The sequence below is a fragment of the Carassius gibelio genome, chromosome A1 (genome assembly GCF_023724105.1).
Source record: "Carassius gibelio isolate Cgi1373 ecotype wild population from Czech Republic chromosome A1, carGib1.2-hapl.c, whole genome shotgun sequence".
NCBI classification, from domain to species: domain Eukaryota; kingdom Metazoa; phylum Chordata; class Actinopteri; order Cypriniformes; family Cyprinidae; genus Carassius; species Carassius gibelio.
Window position 1 is genome coordinate 37,110,004 of NC_068371.1, and position 20,929 is coordinate 37,130,932.

Genomic DNA, 20,929 nt, shown 5'->3' on the forward strand with positions numbered 1-20,929 from the left:
GAGAGAGAGAGAGAGAGAGTTTTTTTTTCTTTTTTTTACATCACTTCAAGTAAAGCCATTCTAAAATAAAATTCTATAGGATTATCATATTGCATGCGGTAAATTCATCAATAATTTTTTTTAAGGACAATGGGTTTTATTTGTTCTCAATAACATTGAACAAAACACACTAAATAAATAATTCCTTTCTTTTTTAAAGTTGCACACATATACTCCGCCCTATTTACTATAATTCCTTTTTACACAGAAAAGCCACTGCAGATCTTCAAATAGCTACAATATGTTGAGAGCTCAGCGTTTGGTATGACCTCCATACAAACACGGGTCAAGGGCACACACACACACACACTAAATCATCAAATCCCTGGCAAACGTCTCCACCCTCAGATAATGCCCTTCATCATATGCATTCACACACAGTCGCTGGATCACTGAAATAAAAATGAATGACAAAAGTTCTGAATAAACGTTGTTTTTCATTTCCAGGACGTCTAGATCCCTCACAACTAGGCAACCAGCATCTCAAATGTGTGCCCTTGTGTCAGCTTCATGAAGGCCACGACACCAGCTGAACCTCACTGTGTTCCTCAAACAATCCACATGAAAACGGTAATGACAACAACATGATTATTTGCCCAAGACAATTTGAGTGGTCTTTGCTCATGCAAAACTCATCATAACTGATCAGATTCATAATTCACATTTGGTGGATGACTGCAGGAACGACTTGCACTTATGAGAAGTTGCATATAAAGTACTTTATCTGCACATACAATACTCTCACCTATACACTATATAGCAAATCTCACCTATTGTTTACGCTGTAGCAAAATGTAACTATTATCAGCTCAAGCAAAAACAAACCATTGCCTGATGATGTTGGAGAGATGGAAACTGACACTGTCCCAAACTATCACGTACTTTGATGCACAGTTGATGCACCTACGTAAAAAAAAAAAAATCAAGATTCACCTAGGAGCAATTTAACAAAGCTGGAAATGGGAAATGTATAGAAATATGCTTGACATATTATGGCAACTTTTTCGACCATTTTGCATGTAAAGACTTATGCTATGAACTAATGCCTAAATCTTGTGGGGGGTGAGACTATTCAACAGAGACACATTATAATACATTTTGGTCAACATGACACAAGCAATTTATAATGTAGGAAACAGCAGAGTATTGTACATAATCATTTGCATGGATTTACCAAAGCATTTGCAACTTGTTCAAAGTAATGAGAAACTGCTTTTTTGATGTGACACAATGATGTGAAGATTGAACAGGTAGTTTTGAGAATTTCAATTCTGATTTTAGAAATGTACCAAAGCGACTGAGAAAAACTGTAAAACAAGGTTTGCTCCTATTTATCCATGAATGCTTGTACACACACACACACACACACACACACACACACATATATATATATATATATATATATATATATATATAATGAACATATTTAAAAAATATAAAATCTCTGTCTCTTTCTCTCGATTTTGTCTTAACTGAAAACCGCTCAAAGCAGATCCAGATAAATGAACTTGAGGTCATCTGCATGGAGAGACAAAGATAATATTGTAGAATTAAGGACAGTGTGTGCAAATCTTCAGTAAAAGTGGTTGCGTAACAGAACGCAGTACTTATAGAAATAAGGTCGAGAGACTGAAAACACAAATGGAGACTTTATATTAAGGGCATAACTGCGTCCCTGAACTCACTCAACAGATTCTCTCTTTATTTGAATTTGATATTTGAAAAAGAAATAAAGAACCCAATGTGAAATGCTGCTGTCACATTAAAACATTTGACTGAAAGCATGGAATGACATTTTATTAGCAGATTGGGCCATTTTCTGTCTGAATGTAGCTTATTTCACCCAGATGTGGGTCAGCACTGGTCTGGCCTGGTCTGGAGGAGAGCGGTGACCCCGTTTTGTGTCCGACAAGGCAAAGCCTCATGCGTTGTGTGTGTGAAGGGCTAACGTGTCGGGTTAGGATTAGCATTGAATATGAAGCTGGGTGACACATGAAACACACGAGTCGAAGGTGCTGCAGTTCAGGCTTAGTTTGATATATACGCTTTTGATATTTCAGTGTAGTTTTCATGTCTGTCATTTCAATTAAATTCACTCTGTTAGTGTAGTGTTAGTTTAGTTTTATATTTACATTATATTTTCTAAATTATTTTTGATTGTTTTAGATTTTCGGTATAATTGTATTATTTTTGTACAATATTTTGAATATGATTATTATTCATATTTTTTATTTATTTTTTAGTATTAATCTGTGGACATTTTTATTTATTTATTTTTATTGATCATTTTTAACTCAAGTTCAGTTTTCACAATTATTTTTTCTTTTGGAGCAATATTGTGTGTTCATGTGTAAGAGTAATGAAATATGAATGTGGGATTCATTTTGTGCTGTCAGCAGCACTCATAATTGTTTTGTATGATCATGTGATTAAAGTGTCTATTCAATAAACCTCTTTTTGCATGATTGCTTTGTCCACATGACGTCTGGCAAACTCTCATTAACAATGGTCAGACAAACCTTCACGTGTGCATCAGAGATTTGGACCAAATTACACAGAAATGTCCATTTCTCTAATTAAAAGCACGGCTGCTGCTAAACCTGAAATGTTCAGTCCCAGCCGTCTTTTATAAATCCAGATATTAGGATTGTTCTGCTCCCGAAACTCATCTATCTAAGCACCAGGTTGTCATTTCTCATTCATTAGTGCTCATTTTGTAGCTTAAAGGAAAATTTCAGGCAAAAATGAAGCAAATTGTAAAACCCTCATGTAAGTTGCACATCCACAACATATTCTTTCATATGGTTTCATATGATTTAAAGCCTTTATAGATCCATTTACTTTTTTTAATGACATGCTTAATTTGGTAAAACTTCAGATCAGGTAGATAAGAGTTTCTTAAGATAAGAAAATTGGCACGTTTTTAAATTCTTGCTTTCTTACATCACAATACTGCTTATAAGCTATTAGTTAAAGGAGACAGTACACAGTAAAATGTTGATATTTTAACATTAAAAAAATACAGAATGCTTGTGTTCATGTGAAAATGTTTAAATCCGAATGAGTGCTTATTGAGTTGTCTTGCAGCCGGTGCTCAGACATTAATAAACCAAATGTACTGACAGAGATCCACGGCATATCAGTAATGAGCTTTAGTCTTAATGAGACTACGGCCATGATGCCGCTTTGGCTTGAGCAGGGTTTAATCGCTGATTGACTGTAGCTCAGCTCAAATTCCCTGGCAATCATTTCACATCTCCAAATAACCAGACTAATTGAATTCCATTACATGTTTTGAAACTACAGGCCTTTAATCATAAAACTGGGCAATTAAATATCATCCTACTAAGAATTGGGAGATAAATCATGACAACTGATATTAATACGCATTTAATAGTCTGTTATTGTTATAAAGATTTCTTTAATTCAAATTAAATTATCTTTACATCAACATTTCAGAATTTTGCCCATATAAATATCAGCATATACAACAAATTTGGGCATCTCAATAAAATGTAGGTGTTTTTTCCTCCTTGAGTATATACTATATAAAACTAAAGCATATCTCTAGATGTTCACGTGCTGCTCTGAATGCAAAAGAAATCCCTGCCCATTTCTGCCACCATCGCAAACCGCAGCAGCACTTAAACTTGTTTGATTGACAGCTCCATCCTCTCTATCCCTTGCTGCTGTTTATTAAATATAGGCCAGCTGTGCACATCACAAATCCCCAAATGATTGCCTTTCGGGTCTTCTTTCGCCTCGCACCATTGGCTGACCGCTGGCCTGATTTCCACTGATCTGCATGTGCGAGCATGTGAGACAGTACTTAACACACACAAGATGCAGCTGTTATCCTGCTGCGCTCTTTAGACAGCTGCCGGCCCGTCTCTCTCTTCCTTCATCAGTCGACACTCTTCTGTCAGCGGCAGAATGCGACGATTGCTGAACAGCAGCTGGATAAAGTTTGGACCTGCTGGAAGAGATGACTGGGTGTCTGGGTCCCCATCGCCGCCTACTGCAGAGCAACGACTACAGGTTAGTGATCTGTCCATTTCAAGATGAAAGTCATTATCATCCAAGATGAGGTTAAGGAAATTAACAGAAGACCAGTACAGTTCGTCTCACTATTAAAAATAAAGGTTCTAAAAAGATGGTGATGTCATAGAAGAACCATTCTGGACCTTTTATTTTTAGGATGTTTTGGCTTCAGTCATTGACTTCATGTGGGAATCAAACGACATTAAAGCTGCAGTCAAACTCAGTTGTGATCTCCACAAGGGCTCATTTGATGTGTTTTGGTGTTGACAAGGGGGTTTAAATGACCAAAATATCTAATCTAGCTGAAAAGCAATATTTAACTTCTAAAAACATTTGGTTACTGTAATTTTTCTCCCATCCTGGTCTGATCTGATCTGGTTTTAAAGGGTTTGGGGGTACTTCTCTAGCTGTGAATAGGGATGGGTATTGTTAACATTTTATCGATACGATACCGCTTACCGATACTTATCGATATAGTTATCAATACTATTTGTTACAAAAAGATATGGAGTAGTTGAAAACTTTTCAGCTGTGAAACCCATTTTCTTTTCCAGTGTTGACCATTCAAAGACCAGCTTAACCCAGATAAGAAGGACTTAACAGGCCTTCAAATACAGATGTTCACATTCAAGAGCTCAAGTAACCGATGATGTCCTTTACGTCCCTATAGGGTTACCACTGGAATGAGCTCTCGAGCGAAAACAACGGGAAATCGGAGCTAATCCTGCACATCGTTCTCCCGCTCGTCACGCTCCTCGTGTTCAGTGCCGTGTTTGTCCTTCTTTACCGAAGGTTCAGGCAGAACAAGCTCGGACTGACCAACATCATCACGCTGGACCTGCAGGACCCGGAGCGCAACGCCGAGATTCTGTCGTCACTCACCGGGAACGCGGAGCGGCTGAACAGCACGAGCTCGGACATGTCTGACGGGGTTTTGCTAATGGTTTACCTCCCGCCGCCCTATGAGGAAACGCTGACGAAGATCACACGGGCCGCCAGCCTCAGCAGCGGGAAAGACGTTGAAACCGAAGACCTCGAAGCCAAACTGTGTCCCGAGCTCAAGTCGAGCGGGAAGTTTGTCTGAGAGAAGCACTAAAGACACACTGGGGCTAGTTGTCACACAGTGAAGATGACACAAGGGCTATCTCAGTTTTCTACTTATCTTCTCCAGAACTTGTTGGTCTGTTGGGTGAATTGTAACAAAATCTATAGAATACCCTTGACATGTCACTTGTATAATTTTGAAGGGGGAAAATTGCAAGCTCAATATGGCCCCGCCTTCTGATTAAAAGAGCCAATCGCTAATCGGTACAATCACCGCGTCAATGGAGCTGCCGTTAAAACTTCTGGTTACTAAAGAAAGGCGTTTCTCAATGTCAAGGATACTTCCTTGGCAGGACTGATCCTTCCAAGTCACTTCCTTCAGAGGCTAGGCGAGACTCCTCTTCGCATTCGGAGAACACGTAAATGGAACAGGCTAGCAAGTGCACGTAATTACGTCATTACGTCAGTGAAAAGGTCCGTTTGAATAACGCTGTGAATGGTATCATTAAATTACTTTGGACAACTTTACTAGTTAAAAGAAATGCCGATGAAGCAACCAATTGTTAAATGACAGGTCCGGTTCAGTTAACCATTTGTTTTTGTATAATTTACAATATCAATACGGTAGTAATTTGTACTGGCATTTAAACGTCAAACTTTACTTATATTTACTACTGTTATAACAAATGTTTGGTAACGTAAATAAAACCTGTTAAAGCTCCGACATTTTTGCATTTTCGAACTAACGTTAGATAGAAAAGCTGCGGGCGATAGGTTTGTGGGTGATTTAAGAGCACGAAGGATACACATAGGATATGCATCCTTTCCTGTGTATGGGATATTCTTCAAACGAAGGACTCCTTGGTTGAAATTCAGAGGATCCTCAACATTGGAACAGTCCTACGATGGATGTCGATGACGTAGCATCCTCGAAATACTGGCTTCCGAGGATCCTTCTTTGACATTGAGAAACACCTACGGTCAGAGTTTTGGAACGCGCGCTCAGAACTGCGCGTGTGCACTGGCAGGTCTTGCCTGAATAATACGCTTTTTTTAACGCATTTTGAGCAAAAGAGACAACATTTATGAGACAGTTGTTGTCAGATTTCATCTGTGACTTAAAATATGAAATTTAAATCGTAAGCATAGCGAACAGTTTTGGAGAATTTGATGTTTCATCGAGTGAGATGACTTGCCTTGAAGGGACTTTGATTCTAATCTACAAACTAAAACAACAGCGGCAAAACTTTAAGGTATGTGCCTGACTTTCCAAAATAAACCTCAAGTGAAAAATACTCACTTGAGTGTGACAACTAGCCCCGGCCCCACTATAGTGACGACATCAACTGATTCTGAACTGAACTTTGCAGGGTTTTTTATACTGTAAGATAAAATAAACCATACACAAAATAAATCACCTTGATATTAGGTTTGAATTGAAATGATGTATTATATGTATGTTAGGAGAAAATTGTTAGCCTGAATGCAATGTAAGTCGCTTTGGATAAAAGCGTCTGCTAAATGCATAAATGTATTTAATTAATTCATTCATTTATATACGTTGACATTTGAGTAAATCTCTGTGCTTTGAAATACTGCGTAGTTAGGTGCACATTGTGTTATATGTACCACAATTACTAGAGACAACAACTGATCCTTTTTTATATCTGCAAGACTGCATCAGTCCTCGTTTGCATTTAAATATGAAGCACAATCCTGACAGGTTTTGCATTACCATCAGTCATGTAGTCTCCTGAAGAACTTCTAATAAAGACCAGATTAAATACTGCTGGTGTCACTGAGGTTTTTGCGGTTTACACATTGCATATTTTTCTTCATACAATCAGTTACTTGACATATTAACATGCAATAGGCTACGCTTTAATGTAGGCTATATGCAAGTAAATTGAAATAAGAATAAATAACAATATGCATTTAAAACGTGATACAAATCAATTCCTATTTATCAAGAAATTTCTATATTTTACAAAACATTAGGCCTAGTTAAAGTTTTTTGGTCAATTTATTTATTTATTAAAGTTAAGACTGTATTTGTCCATCTAAATACCCTAAAATTTCATACAGCCTGTGTTTTGTTGCAATTAACATAATCAATAATAATACTTCAGCACCACAATCCATTCATTAACAAGCTCGCCATCTAGTGGAGGTTTTTATTGCCCACTGAATACAGAAAATGGTGAGTAAAACATCTAAACTCAAGAATCTCAACCACTTACTGAACCATCATCCAGTTATTTTACAGTATCAACCACCAACTCTTACACACCACAAAGTTTTTTTTATTTGCTTTGGCAGCACAATGGACATGGAAATGTTTATCTCAGTTATCTACTTCAGACTGAAGAGGCACAGCGGAATTAAAGAAGCTCATGAGCACAATACTGCTTTTCAAATGGTTTTAATGACTCGTACACACAACACAAGCTACTTGTGATGGGGATTTGTTGTCTTGCAAGAAAGCTACGAATAGAAATGCACAGAAATGCAATAATAAAGCAGGGAGCTACAAGAGGTCAGGACTTAAATCAAGAGGTCTTGAATTCAGGGTGTTTAACAGCCGGCGAAGAATGAAGTGGTGTTCACGGTGATGCACTGTGGCTGGTGGATCAGCGAGATCCTGTCAAAGGAAAGCAGAAAAACATTCAAGTATTATTTTTAGAAGAGCAGAGACATAAGCTGATTTAGAGATCTCGGTATCAAATTTGAATATACTTGCATGCAAACTCAGTAAATTCATTCATGTTTTCAATTAATTGCTGTATTGAATTGGCTCTTGTTTCATTCACTCACATTTTATGGATGGGTTTAGAAGTCTTGGGGTCAGGATTCGGCGCAGATCTGTTATAGTCAGATGAACACAATATCAGGACACTTGCACAGATTGAAATGCTAATATAATCTTCTGACTTTTGTGTGTGCTATTCAATTCAGTTTACTTACACTGCATTTATAAGAGCCTGGACACAGGCTATGTCATCACTGGTGTCACTGTCAATCAGCTCTGAAAGAAAAACAAAGACAATCACATTTCATTTCATTTTAGAGATATTTATGCATATAAGGCGGTATTTATTGGCTATATTACAATTTAAAATAACTGTTTTCTGAATATGTTGTAAAATAAAATTTATTTCTGTGGGGCAAAGCCAAATTTTCAGCCTCGTTACAGTTGTGCTGCTTCATATTTTTTTTCAGGTTTCATTGATGAATAGATGAATAAAAAACAGCAATTATTATAATAGGAATCTTTCGTGACATAAATGTATTTACTGTCACTTTTGATCAATTAAATGCATGCTTATTGAATAAAAGTGTTAACTTCTTTCAAATGAACCCCTGTTATGGTTATTTTGCTGTATTGACCATCTCTTTCATGTACTCACTGTCGCAGGTCAGCCCGCAGAGGTTCAGTGAATGACTTTGAGTAGAGCGGCACACCACGTGGTCACTAAGCTGGAACAAGCCATAAAGAGTCCAGACCTCACTTTTGTCCTCGTCACTTCCCAAACGGGGCGCACGGGTGGCTGGCCTGGGGGTGGTGCGTGGACCTTTTCCTTTGACAGATCTACGATGGCGAGAACCCTGAACACTGCTGTGCTCTTCTGGCTCAGCGATCTTCTTAATGGCGCTGGTATTGAAGCCAGAGGTCAGCTCGACGTGACACACGACTGTAAAGAGAGTTTGCCCGAAGAAGAATATCACAGCCGTTCTGTTCCATACATCTTAAAACTGAAAGTTTCAAAATGGGTTTTCACTGCAATGCCACAGAAGCACCATTTTAAGTCATTTATTTTCTTACCACAAATAACATTTTAACAATCTAAAAACTTTCATCAATGCTAATAAAAAACCTTTCAATAAAAGTGAGAAAAAAACCACTATGCTCACCAGGAAACTAATGAAACGGTCTTACCTATTTTAATCTTCACAGAAGCAGTGATATTTATCTAAAGCTCCAGATGTAAATAGAGACTCACTCTGTGCAAGTATGTCAGTAGAATTGGGAGCTGGCAGAGAAAGGCCTCTTTCAAGCTGCCGCTTCAGCTCACATTTACTCAAAATCACGCTTTCACTCACGCCAGCTGCCAGGAATAAAACAACCACGACTGCCAACATCTTCACGTCTGGATGAATTCTCACGATCTCTCTGTTTCTTCTGCAGGGAATGATTGCAAGTTGAGGATGAGCTGCCTGTGTAGATATAGACCCACCTGTTCCCTTGAGAGGGTCCGTCTTTACGTCAGTGGATTATGTGAAATAATAGTTTGAAAGGTTTCGTGTCAGTGTGTAGGCAGGTGGTTTTAAGGCACTTTGTTCTGTATGAAATGTTTTGGTTTGGTTTCAGTGTTTCCTTGAATCAAGTTCAGAGAAATAGAGAAAACACAATGAAGTTTTGTGCATCTTTTTTGGATATTCACATCTGAAGGATTGACTTTGTCTCAGCAGGATCGGATGTCATGCACAGGTTATGCAGCACCTCTAGACATCTGCAAGAAAGACCTGGACAGACTGACGGGTACACGAGACAATGGTGGGTGGAGAACTGGGTTTGTCATGTACAGGGGCGTCTGACTGGGGGGTAAAACCAGTACTGATTACCAGGGCCCCAAAGGAAGAGAGGGCCCTTGAAAAGTCTGGAATATATATTTTCAGGGGGGGGGGGGGGGACTGCCTAGTAGGACTGCCTATGCATAGGGCCTATGCATGTAGGAAACATTCATGGAAATAGAAGTAATGGCAAGCACATGATCAGTTCACATACTTTACAGTGATGCTGGCCACTGAATTTATGTTCTGAAATAAAAGATAGGAGGAAAAGCATTTTGTTGTGATACAATGATGCATGCATATCATTTTTTGCTTAGTTCTGGATCAAAATAACTAGTTAATTTGACGCCATGCCGGATGGAAAGGTTGCCAATGCATTTTGGGTCACTAAGTTTGGGATTAAAACTAGTGCACATATTATAGCAAAACCTATTCGTACTCGAAAAGTGCATGCTCAAATCCAACTCTCTCTGCCCCCGTCAACAGATAAATAAAAATATGGACAGACTGGCTACTGTTAACTACTAAATTATTAGTGAATGAGGGATCTGAAGGCCTATTTATATGCTCAAGCTAAGTTCTTATACCCTCACTCTAATGTTTATGAATATGAATTATAATAATAATTAAATAAGGGAGCATGTTCAAACAGTGCCTATAGGTACATGCATGTGCACCCCTATGCTAATAAAATGCGTAAAACACGGAAAAACCATTTCAAAAACAACTTTCTGTTCAACCTCAGCACACCTCTTTTTCTCACGCACACAGGTTTTCCAACTGAGAGGATTCAGCAAGATCTTGAGAAATGTGCTATTATTAGTTTTTATATAGCCACACTCTCACTTGTCTGAAGTGTGCGTACATCTGATGGTACATCTGATTAGATCTGATCTGATCTAATTGACCCACAATGCAATCAAAATATTTTAACATACTGTATGATTATGTCAGAGAAGAGGGGAGGGTAAATAAATAAATTAAATGCAGGTATGATATGAACCCATTCACCATTCATAAATTAATACTGGTTTATTCTATTCTGCAGCAGGTAAGGTACAGTTGGAGACTGAGATGAGTCTTGAAGTTGTAATTGTTCTGGAGCCTTTGGAGGAGCTTAATCATGGAAGACTGGGAGGGGCTTGTGGGGTTTACTGGTGGAGGTTGTGCTGGGTCTTGAGGTGGAGGTTGAGCTGGGACTTGAGGAGGAGGTTGTGTTGGGTCTTGAGGTGGAGGTTGAGCTGGGACTTGAGGGGGAGGTTTTATTTGGGTCTTGAGGAGGAGGTTGTGTTGGGTCTTGAGATGGAGGTTGAGCTGAGACTTGAGGTGGAGGTTGTGTTGGGTCTTGAGGTGGAGGCTGTGCTGGGTCTTGAGGAGGAGGTTGTGCAGGTCTTGAGGTGGAGGTTGAGCTGGGTCTTTAGGAGGAGGTTGTGTTGGGTCTTGAGGTGGAGGTTGTGTTGGGTCTTGAGATGGAGGCTGTGCTGGGTCTTGAGGTGGAAGCTGTGCTGGGTCTTGAGGAGGAGGTTGTGCTGGGTCTTGAGGTGGAGGTTGTGTTGGGTCTTGAGGTGGAGGCTGTGCTGGGTCTTGAGGTGGAAGCTGTGCTGGGTCTTGAGGAGGAGGTTGTGCTGGGTCTTGAGGTGGAGGTTGTGTTGGGTCTTGAGGTGGAGGCTGTGCTGGGTCTTGAGGAGGAAGCTGTGCTGGGTCTTGAGGAGGAGGTTGTGCTGGGTCTTGAGGTGGAGGTTGAGCTGGGACTTGAGGTGGAGGCTGTGCTGGGTCTTGAGGTGGAGGTTGTGTTGGGTCTTGAGGTGGAGGTTGTGCTGGGTCTTGAGGAGGAGGTTGTGTTGGGTCTTGAGGTGGAAGCTGTGCTGGGTCTTGAGGAGGAGGTTGTGCTGGGTCTTGAGGTGGAGGTTGTGTTGGGTCTTGAGGTGGAGGTTGTGTTGGGTCTTGAGGTGGAGGTTGTGCTGGGTCTTGAGGAGGAGGTTGTGTTGGGTCTTGAGGTGGAAGCTGTGCTGGGTCTTGAGGAGGAGGTTTTGTTGGGTCTTGAGGTGGAAGCTGTGCTGGGTCTTGAGGAGGAGGTTGTGCTGGGTCTTGAGGTGGAGGTTGTGTTGGGTCTTGAGGTGGAGGTTGTGTTGGGTCTTGAGGTGGAGGCTGTGCTGGGTCTTGAGGAGGAGGTTGTGCTGGGTCTTGAGGTGGAGGTTGTGTTGGGTCTTGAGGTGGAGGTTGTGTTGGGTCTTGAGGTGGAGGTTGTGTTGGGTCTTGAGGTGGAGGTTGTGTTGGGTCTTGAGGTGGAGGCTGTGCTGGGTCTTGAGGTAGAAGCTGTGCTGGGTCTTGAGGAGGAGGTTGTGCTGGGTCTTGAGGTGGAGGTTGCAGTGGGGATTAAGGTCAAAGAGAAGGTGGAGCTTGAGGTTGAGGAGGTTGCAGTGGGGCTTGAGATCAAGGTTTCTATGGAAGCTGTAGTAAGGCTTGAAATTGATGTTTCTGTGGAGGTTGTTGTAGGGATTGTTGTGGAAGTTAGATGGAGGTTGTGGTGTAGGTGGGGTGATCTTGCAAACAAACAAATAAAATGTCCATTAGAACTGAATGCATAAATCATAAAATAACAACGCAAGCAAGCCGAATTACAAACACATTTGATTTAGCAATAATATATATTAGTCTCTTACCAAATGTTCTGTTGTTGGAGATTCAGATGAATGAGAGTCTTCAAATGTTCCTCAGTCTTCACTGTCTTGTGTATGTGATCCATATGTCCACTCATATATGTTAGAGTCACCTCCACCTGCAGCTTTGCCTTTCATCCTACCATTATTAATACTTTTTGTCATTTTTTTATTAAACGTGTCAACTAGAAGAAAATTGGTTCTCCCTGCTGAGTTTTGGTTCCTCCCAAGGTTATTTTCTCACCCTCCCTAACCCATGGGGAGATATAATGCAGTATTTTCCATTTGTAGCAAAATTAATTGAATCTTGTATTGAATTTAATTGAGTTTAGGGCAAAAATATAGCAAATTCACTGCAAAACCAAATGGGCTGCAGTAACTGCAGTGGTTGTCCTGGTAAGTTAACTGTGTTCATTATGCTATTTTGCTGTTGTAGTATGTAGTATCATACTTGAAGAATTGCTGATGTTCAGGTAGGTATATTCATAAAACTGAATATTATTGTTTATTCATGAAGTCAAAGTTTGGCTGGTTAGCATGGGTAAGTTAGCAAGTATTCAGGTCATATTTGTCCTGCTGCTCCAGATCACTAAATCCTGACTGTTTTTTCTTTGGGTGGATTGGTTTTTCAGGGTGGACCCAACTTCTCTGTCAAGCCAGTTTAAAACAATGCAATGCAGTACTTATTTGATTACCTGATTATGAAAGTTATATAATACACAATCAGAACCAAAACCAGCCCTAGCACACTATTTTATATTTTCACTAACAGAACAGGTTTTGCAACCTTAAGACCTAATGTTGCCTTAAAACAATTATTAGGCTAATCCAAACAATAATAATAAAACAAGAAGAAGAAGAAGAAGAATGAATATGGGGTGTTACCATCCAAACAAAAACAAAAATATACTTTACAAAAGCCTGATTTTTCTGTGTGAACCAAACCAAAAGTAAGTGATATAGCTTTAATTTAGTAAGTAGTTAAGTTAAAAGGTCACAATTATTATTAAATATTACATTACTATTATTATTATTATTTATTTATTTTAATCATTAAATATTATCTAGCCTACTTACTAAATAGACCTTTAGGCATGTGAACTGAATACTCTGGACAACAATTTTAAAAAAATGTAAAAAAAAATTTTTTACAACTCTATGTTGTGCAGTTTTAAAAATGGATGATCTATATTTATGTAGTACAACGAAAAGCACTGCACTTCAACACTTAACAAGAAATTAGAAACCCTTTGACCACTTGAAAACCTATTTGATTTTTAAAAATATTGTTTTGATTGATCTGATTGAGATCTTTCTTGGTATAGTCTAGAGGTGTCACATAACCTGTACATGATGAAACCCCCCGAGACAAAGACGCCTCTGATGTGTTCACATGTGACAAAATACTATTGTATTTTACTCTGTTTCTAGAACCTACTGTGCTTCCCAGAAACCACACTGCAACATACTGAACCTAAAGTGACATAAAACCACCTACATACTGACATTCAACAACCTCAAACTCTTTTATTTCACAGAAGCCATCAACACAGAGATAAGCCCCTCAGAGGAACAGGTGAGGCCATATTTGAGTGGCCAGTTGTTCCCATTTTCCAGGGACAGTGTCTGTATTTGGTGGCCTGTATCTATCTAAAAATGTTACCAGAAGTGTCCCATTTCTTTTTGAATTTACAGGCGGTTAAGTGAAAACCGACAAGAAAGGCAGAGCACACAGGTCCACTGGACCAACAGAGGGCACTGAGCTGATTGTTCTGTCCTTGTCAGCTTCATATTAATATTACATTACATATAAATAACACCTCTAAATTACACAAATAAGCCACTTTTACCACAAACATACCTCAAAATGCGTCTCGAGACCCTCTATTCTGTTTAATTTAGTTGCGTTCTATCTATTTTTGAAAGAAACTGCCTCTTGAGTCTTGCATTTCCAGACTTTTGTCCCTGGCTACTTTTCTGGAATAGATCATTAAAGGGGTCATCGAATGCCCGTTTTCCACAAGTTGATATGAGTGTGCACATTTTGGGTTTCTTCACACAATATTCTACAGCACCGTATTAAATAGCTTCTTCTAAAAGGATCTTTTCAACAAAAAAAAAACATTAAAAAAAACTAACTTTTGTGTGTGCACGAGAAACTTTTAAACATAGCACAGTGCACACTGAGCCACCTATTGCACCATCAGCCCATTTTGTGGTGTGGTTTCTTGGACTGCCACAGAGTACGCGTTAAACAAGACCTAAGGCTTTAAAATATGTATACTGCCCTAACAAAAGGAGCATTTTGAACACTTTTTTTTTTTGACCCTTTATCTTGGCAAATAAGACAATGCACACAGCTGTATTGTGCCATCAGCCCTTTTAGTGTCATGGTTTCTCCGTTGCCACAGAGGATGTGTTAAAATGGACATTAGGGCTTGATATAAGAAGTAGGCCTACTACCCTAAGGAAAGTCAAACTTTTATTAATTCATATGCATCGAACAGAACACGTGCAAGCAGAGTCAGCTGACAGTGTCGATTGTCTTCCATGTGTTTTTTTTCTCTAGTCAAATTTGATCTTGTGAGTTTCCTTAAAATCTCCTGTCACTGTAAAATCGTTCCTATGATCAACAAGTGTCTGGTCTCGCAATTTGGTTGAATCATCCAGTGTGTGCATGCAGGCTAAAAATCAGTCGAAATTGTCTTCATGTCTGTGGTCTCCCATGGTTTTAAAATGTGAAAATCGTCTCGTGTGTCCCAGGCCTAAAACAACCAAGTGAAGGTGGAGTCCTTATGGAAGCGTTACTTTTTAAATAATAAGGTAAAGTATTATGAATGCACTCTACACTGGCACAGTGAGATTCAATGAACAGAGACTGCTTTATTACAATTGTAGACAGAAATGTGAAATTGCCCCCTGTTCAAAGTCTTTCAATGATTAAAACTCGCACAGATCCCACCACCATCATAACAACAACTTCATTATCATTCAATCAAAGGCAGCTGCTGTGGAAGCATCAGACTGTTGTGACTGTATGTAGCATTGATAGTTAGGTAGTCTATATGACTCTGAAGTTGACTGGTTCAAATCTACTTTATTACAGCATGACAGGAGAGTAAAATCATATTGTTCCACGTGACGGTGTTGATGCACTCGGACAATCCACAAAATACTGAGAGGGAACCACAAAGTGACACTCCTTCAGCAAAATAGTGCTCAGCCTGCAACACACAAAAGAGTCTTTGAACATTCAGGCCTGAGTTTACTTCTTAAGCCTTTAATGCAGTTACATTGGAAGCAAATATCTATATTAATAAATATGCAAAGTGAAACATCATTTGTGCCAAAAATGCACAACTACTTCATATTTAATTACATTTTATGAGCATTAATGAGTTTACATGATTTGCAAAATTACAACAGCTACAGTATTACACAAAGGTCGTGGGTTTGACACCCAGGAAAGCAAGAACTGATAACATGCATGAATGTAAAAGTAAAATATGAATGTGAAAATATGAATTGCATTGCTTTTGAAGCAATCGTGTGCAGGCACCTTTTGCATAAATCAAATTATAAACAGTCATAAATTGCTTGTTTTCGACTTACGTTACGAGTGGAAGAGTGATGTTGTTTTTCGGTCGGGGTTTACTGTGAATAAAGAAAACATCACGTTATGAATGAAACCCCATCTCAAATTCTCAAGTCATCATTTTTGGATAAACGTTTAATTTTGAATGGACACTACACCATTTTTTCTATAAATTTCAGTTGGCTTCAACAACAAAATGGAAAATGCATCACAGCATTACTATGACCAAGGGTTGATTATATTGGTAAGAAGAGAGAAAGACTTTACATTTCATAACATTAGAAACACTAGAACTCTAGTTTTCTGTAATTTAAAGCCAATGTAATAAAACACAAATTATAGTGTTATATTAAATGTACATTAAACTGTGTACTTACATGCTGCTAATAATGGTATTCAGGCAGGCGATGTCATTTGTGATATCATCGTCAGTAAAAGCTTTTGTGAGAAGAAAACACAAGCAAAAACTCTTCAGTTGAAAGCAACAGGAACATGGCGCAGAAATTCAGGAACCATAGGATGTAGTGTTAATGATTACTGTGGCGTGTTTTCTCTCAGACTCACCAGAGCAGGTCGTGTTGCAGACATTGATAGATGGGTTCATGCCAGAATCACAGGCCAGCTGATCACTGAGCTGAAACACACCATACAGGTGCCAGACGGGACGCTGTGTTGTGTTCGGTTTTATGGAGTGGATATTTAAGGGCTCTTTAAGTTTGGCAGGGATGTTTGTGACAAAGCTGGTGTTGAAGCCTGTAGTGCCGGCCAAGCACACAACTGCCTCAAAGCCAAAGGTAAAGGCATGTGAGGGTGATCCACCATTCATCTGTACACGAACATGTGACATAAACATGGCTATATGGTGAGCGAAGGGAATCTGTTACTCACGTCTAGCGTTGAGATCGTTCACGGTCATTTTGTCTCCCATGGCCCGAATCACCTGGATCTGAGTCGTCTCCAGCTGCTCCTTCAGCTCACATTTACTGATAATCCTTCCCTCAGTCACACTGGACAGCAGAAAAACCAGAGCAAACGCCCCCAACATCTTCACCGCGTTTACACTCTTCATTTCTGATATCTGGAGAGGGAAAGCAGAGACAAATGGCAAACTTGTTTTTAGTCGGCTTACATAGCTTTGGTTGCAAAGGCATAGTGCAGAAAATCTATTTGCGGCACAGCTGTTTTCAGCATTGATAATAATCAGAAGTGTTTCTTGAGCAGCAAATCATCATATCAGAATGATTTCTGAAGATTATGTGACACAACGAAGACGGGAGGAATGATAATCACAGGAATAAATTAGAATTTTAAATATTTTCAAATAGAAAACATTTACTTTAAATATTTTTTATTTTTTTAGATTTAAATGTAAGTTCAGAATTACTAGCAAGCCTTATTCTACCACTTTGAACACATAACTTGCATTAAAACAGCTAGAAGAACCATATTATAAATGACCATAAATGAGTCTTACTAGAGGTTTTTGTTGTTGGAGATACAGATGTTCCTCAGTCTTCCCTGTCTTCTGTACTGTGACCCGTCAGACTTATATACGTTATAGTCGCCTCCACCTGCAGCTGCACCTGTGCTCTTGCTTTATCCTACAATTAATTGTGAGATTAATTATTTTCCTTAATTCCTGTCAGAGGAGGATGGGCTCTCCCTGCTGAACATTGGCTCCTCCTGGTGTCTTCATCCTCCCAAACCAAACATCTTGGGCACACTGCATGGGAAATTCCTTAATTAATTAAAAAAACAAATGTGTATATATATATTAATGTATTGCTGTATTGTGCCATTCAGGTCATTTAAGCTTGTACTTTTGAAATAATGTCCAGCTGTTTGTGATTCTGAAGCTGAAGTGCAAGGCATGTCTGCAGCAGACAGAATACAGAGGTCAGAAATCACTCTTTAAAGCTTTAAATCCTGACTGATTTGTTTTGGGTGGATCTGTTGGCAGGGTGAAAATGTCAATTCCTTGTAAAGACTAAATGCTTCTGTGCAAAAGTGCTTTTTGGGCAAGGCACTGACGTTTAAAAAGCAGTTTTTCTAGAAACTCATTAATGGTTTTAGACAAGAAAATTAATTCAGACAACCTGATTTAAGGCTCATTTAGTAATTATGAATTGTCCAAATAAGACAATCCAAATCAGACTGCATCATTTGCATTGTCACGCTAGATGATTTGCAGCTTACATTAGTGTGTCAAAGTCTCATGCAATTTTAAGTTAATGTAGGAACGATGGTGTTTTACTGCGAAAGATTAAAATGTAAGGTGTAAGTGTTATTTGCATGCTTTTCAAAACACATGCTAATCCAAATCGGCATTGCAGAATTAAAAAGACTTTGTTTGGGTGGATGATTACGAAACCTTGGGAGGAACCAAAACTAACCAGGGAGATTAGAAACATATATTAATCTCAGCATTAATTATGGGTGGAGATCAGGCATGTACTGGCCATCGGGACTACCGGGAGATTCCCGGTGGGCCGCGGTCTGGTTGGGCCGGTGGGTTAGGTATTTTGTTTTTAAATCATTATCGCAAAAATATTCGTAAGTATATTTTTGAACAGTCCAATTACGGCCAAACGTGTCTCTCATGAAGCCGCAAGATGCTTTTTTTTTTTTACGTTAGTCACAATAATTTATTTAAAACATTACAAAAAGCAGAATAAAGAACAGATAAAACGACGCGTGCGCATGATGCTAATGTGAGCTGCGAGACGTGCCGTGTTCACTGCTCATTGGCCAATCAGAATCAAGTTCTAGCCTTGAAAAGCGGCCGCTTTACAACCGCGACGAAATGATATGTTAAATAATAAAATATCTACGCGTAAAGGAGGGGCCGAAAGTTGAGAGAGAGAAAACGACAAGCACTTGAGGCAGATGCCACCAAATGTGTCAAGATAAATAAATCATTGGCTGGAAGGCAAAATACTTCAGTGAAGACGTCCTCAGTAATGTAATGATACACGTAGGCTACTGCATTGTTTTGTTTCAAAAAGTTAGGATATTCCAGCTGTAATATGCCACCACTCACTGATCTATATAAATTACATTTAAAATTCTCAGCTCTCAAGTTCTGTCTATTTTATTACAAAATTCAGACAATACCGTTTTGGCGTCAGAGAATGTGACGTGACAGATCGCTTTAGCGCCTCAGTTCAAGTAAACCGATCATCTGTTACTTTCTGTTTAAAGATACAGTACAACTTACAGAAATGTATATATGCCTCAGAAATAATATCGATCAGTTATCAGTCAAAACAGCAGGAGAACAATTATTTCACAGAATGTTACATTTACCTCAAGAAAGCCATTTAAAGACCATAGCAGGTTAGTTGAGAAAAATAGCCACAAGAAAGGAGTATTTTGCTAAATATGTGCACTACAGTACATATTTATTATATTTTCACCTTAAGTATTTTACATTTGATTATGCAATTTTTTTACATTTTTATTACTGACTGTTCACTTGTCTTCATTAATGTTTGAACTTAATAGTTAGTGTTTATTGTGGTATTGAAATTAGAATTGTGAAATGAGATTGCAGCTTATTTACAAAGACAACAATAGCAATTTTATTTTTATCTTTGTTTATGCATTTATTTTTGGCAGGGCAAGAAAAGTTCTGAACCCTAGCATTGAGCTCTGCATTTGAATAAAGTGACTCAGCCAAGTATGGTGACCCATACTCAGAATTCGTGCTCTGCATTTAACCCATCCGCAGTACACACACACAGAGCAGTGAACACACACACACACACACACACTGTGAACACACACCCGGAGCAGTGGGCAGCCATTTATGCTGTGGCTTTTTAAAGGCCTTTGATTATGTTATGAAAAATTTAAAATAAATCACTACACAACGTTCTTTGTCTTAATTACTCTTTTATTTTATTGTAGATCAGTGGTCTTTATAAATAATGCTTACTATAGTTCAGTGGTCTTAATACTAGCCTACTATAAGCAGCCAACAGGTCAGAGGTAATTTGTGTGAATTAATATAAAATAAAAAAAAACAAGTGTTATGTTGCAGCACATGAAATATAGTTACAGCAGAAATTGTGTACCCTAAGCATTAATATTTTATTAGAATAATAAGAAGCACATAAATTGAGACCTTTAGATATTTAAAAAAAAGCCTGATAAAATAATTTACATTTTCTTTGTTTATTATTTTAATAGTTTTTTCTTGGTTTTGATGGTAATACATTCTAATCCGTAATTTTACATCCAGTATGTATGTATAGACATGTAGTGTGTGTGTGTGTGTGTGTGTGTGTGTGTGTGTGTGCGCGCGCACGCATGTTTACATGCATGGTGGGCCGATCTGGATGAAGTCCAGGGCTGATTTTTTGTCCCAGTCCAGCCCTGGTGGAGATATATATATATATAACGTATATAAGTCTGATGGATCACATACAGAAGACAGTGAAGACTGAGGGACATTTGAAGACTCTCATTCATCTGAATCTCCAACAACAAATCAACTTGTAGTAAGATACATTTGAATATTTATGAAAAATAAAATCCATATGATAATTATTTAATATATTTGTAACTAAATAACACTTATATATATATATATATATATATATATATATATATATATATATATTTACAGTATTTGATCATTAGTTTGTATGCATGATCTAAAATACTAAAACATTTTATTCGCTAATTATATTTTATATCCACACACCATATCAGTATATCAGTAATCAATAAGTTATCTTTTTTTCTATAATAATTATGCTCAAATGTATTGCAGGTGGAAAGCATGCATCTAAAATGCACAGAAAACAGATTGCAATAGGTTGCAACAGCTGGCTAAACTAAAACTTGAATAACCAGTTCAACAGTACAACACTTTTTATGTTATTTAAAATTTTAATATGATAAGGAAAAGAAATACACCTTAGCGCCTGTTTTTTTATTTTGTTTTTATGATAAAGTGACAGTATTTAAAAGC

The 20,929-nt window shown here is 38.4% G+C and overlaps 3 protein-coding genes across 3 annotated transcripts; 1 reads left to right on the plus strand and 2 right to left on the minus strand.

Annotated features, from left to right (window-relative positions):
• The first annotated feature begins 3,943 nt into the window (after positions 1–3,943).
• Positions 3,944–6,911, plus strand: LOC128020092 (small integral membrane protein 28-like). Its single transcript, XM_052606671.1, has 2 exons — positions 3,944–4,077; positions 4,751–6,911. Exons 1-2 carry the CDS (start codon positions 3,973–3,975, stop codon positions 5,162–5,164), a joined length of 519 nt encoding a protein of 172 aa, XP_052462631.1. The 5' UTR covers positions 3,944–3,972; the 3' UTR covers positions 5,165–6,911.
• A 638-nt stretch (positions 6,912–7,549) lies between these two features.
• LOC128020090 (alpha-lactalbumin-like) lies at positions 7,550–9,296 on the minus strand. The gene is made up of 5 exons (XM_052606655.1): positions 9,126–9,296; positions 8,532–8,816; positions 8,089–8,149; positions 7,939–7,986; positions 7,550–7,765 (listed from the first exon to the last, which is right to left on the minus strand). The coding sequence occupies exons 1-5, from the start codon at positions 9,262–9,264 to the stop codon at positions 7,699–7,701; spliced, it is 600 nt and encodes a 199-aa protein (XP_052462615.1). The 5' UTR covers positions 9,265–9,296; the 3' UTR covers positions 7,550–7,698.
• Positions 9,297–15,464: 6,168 nt separating this feature from the next.
• LOC127946814 (sperm acrosome-associated protein 5) lies at positions 15,465–17,483 on the minus strand. The gene is made up of 6 exons (XM_052543629.1): positions 17,426–17,483; positions 16,840–17,029; positions 16,516–16,728; positions 16,329–16,389; positions 15,969–16,010; positions 15,465–15,580 (listed from the first exon to the last, which is right to left on the minus strand). The coding sequence occupies exons 2-6, from the start codon at positions 17,018–17,020 to the stop codon at positions 15,481–15,483; spliced, it is 597 nt and encodes a 198-aa protein (XP_052399589.1). The 5' UTR covers positions 17,021–17,029; positions 17,426–17,483; the 3' UTR covers positions 15,465–15,480.
• Positions 17,484–20,929: the final 3,446 nt, after the last annotated feature.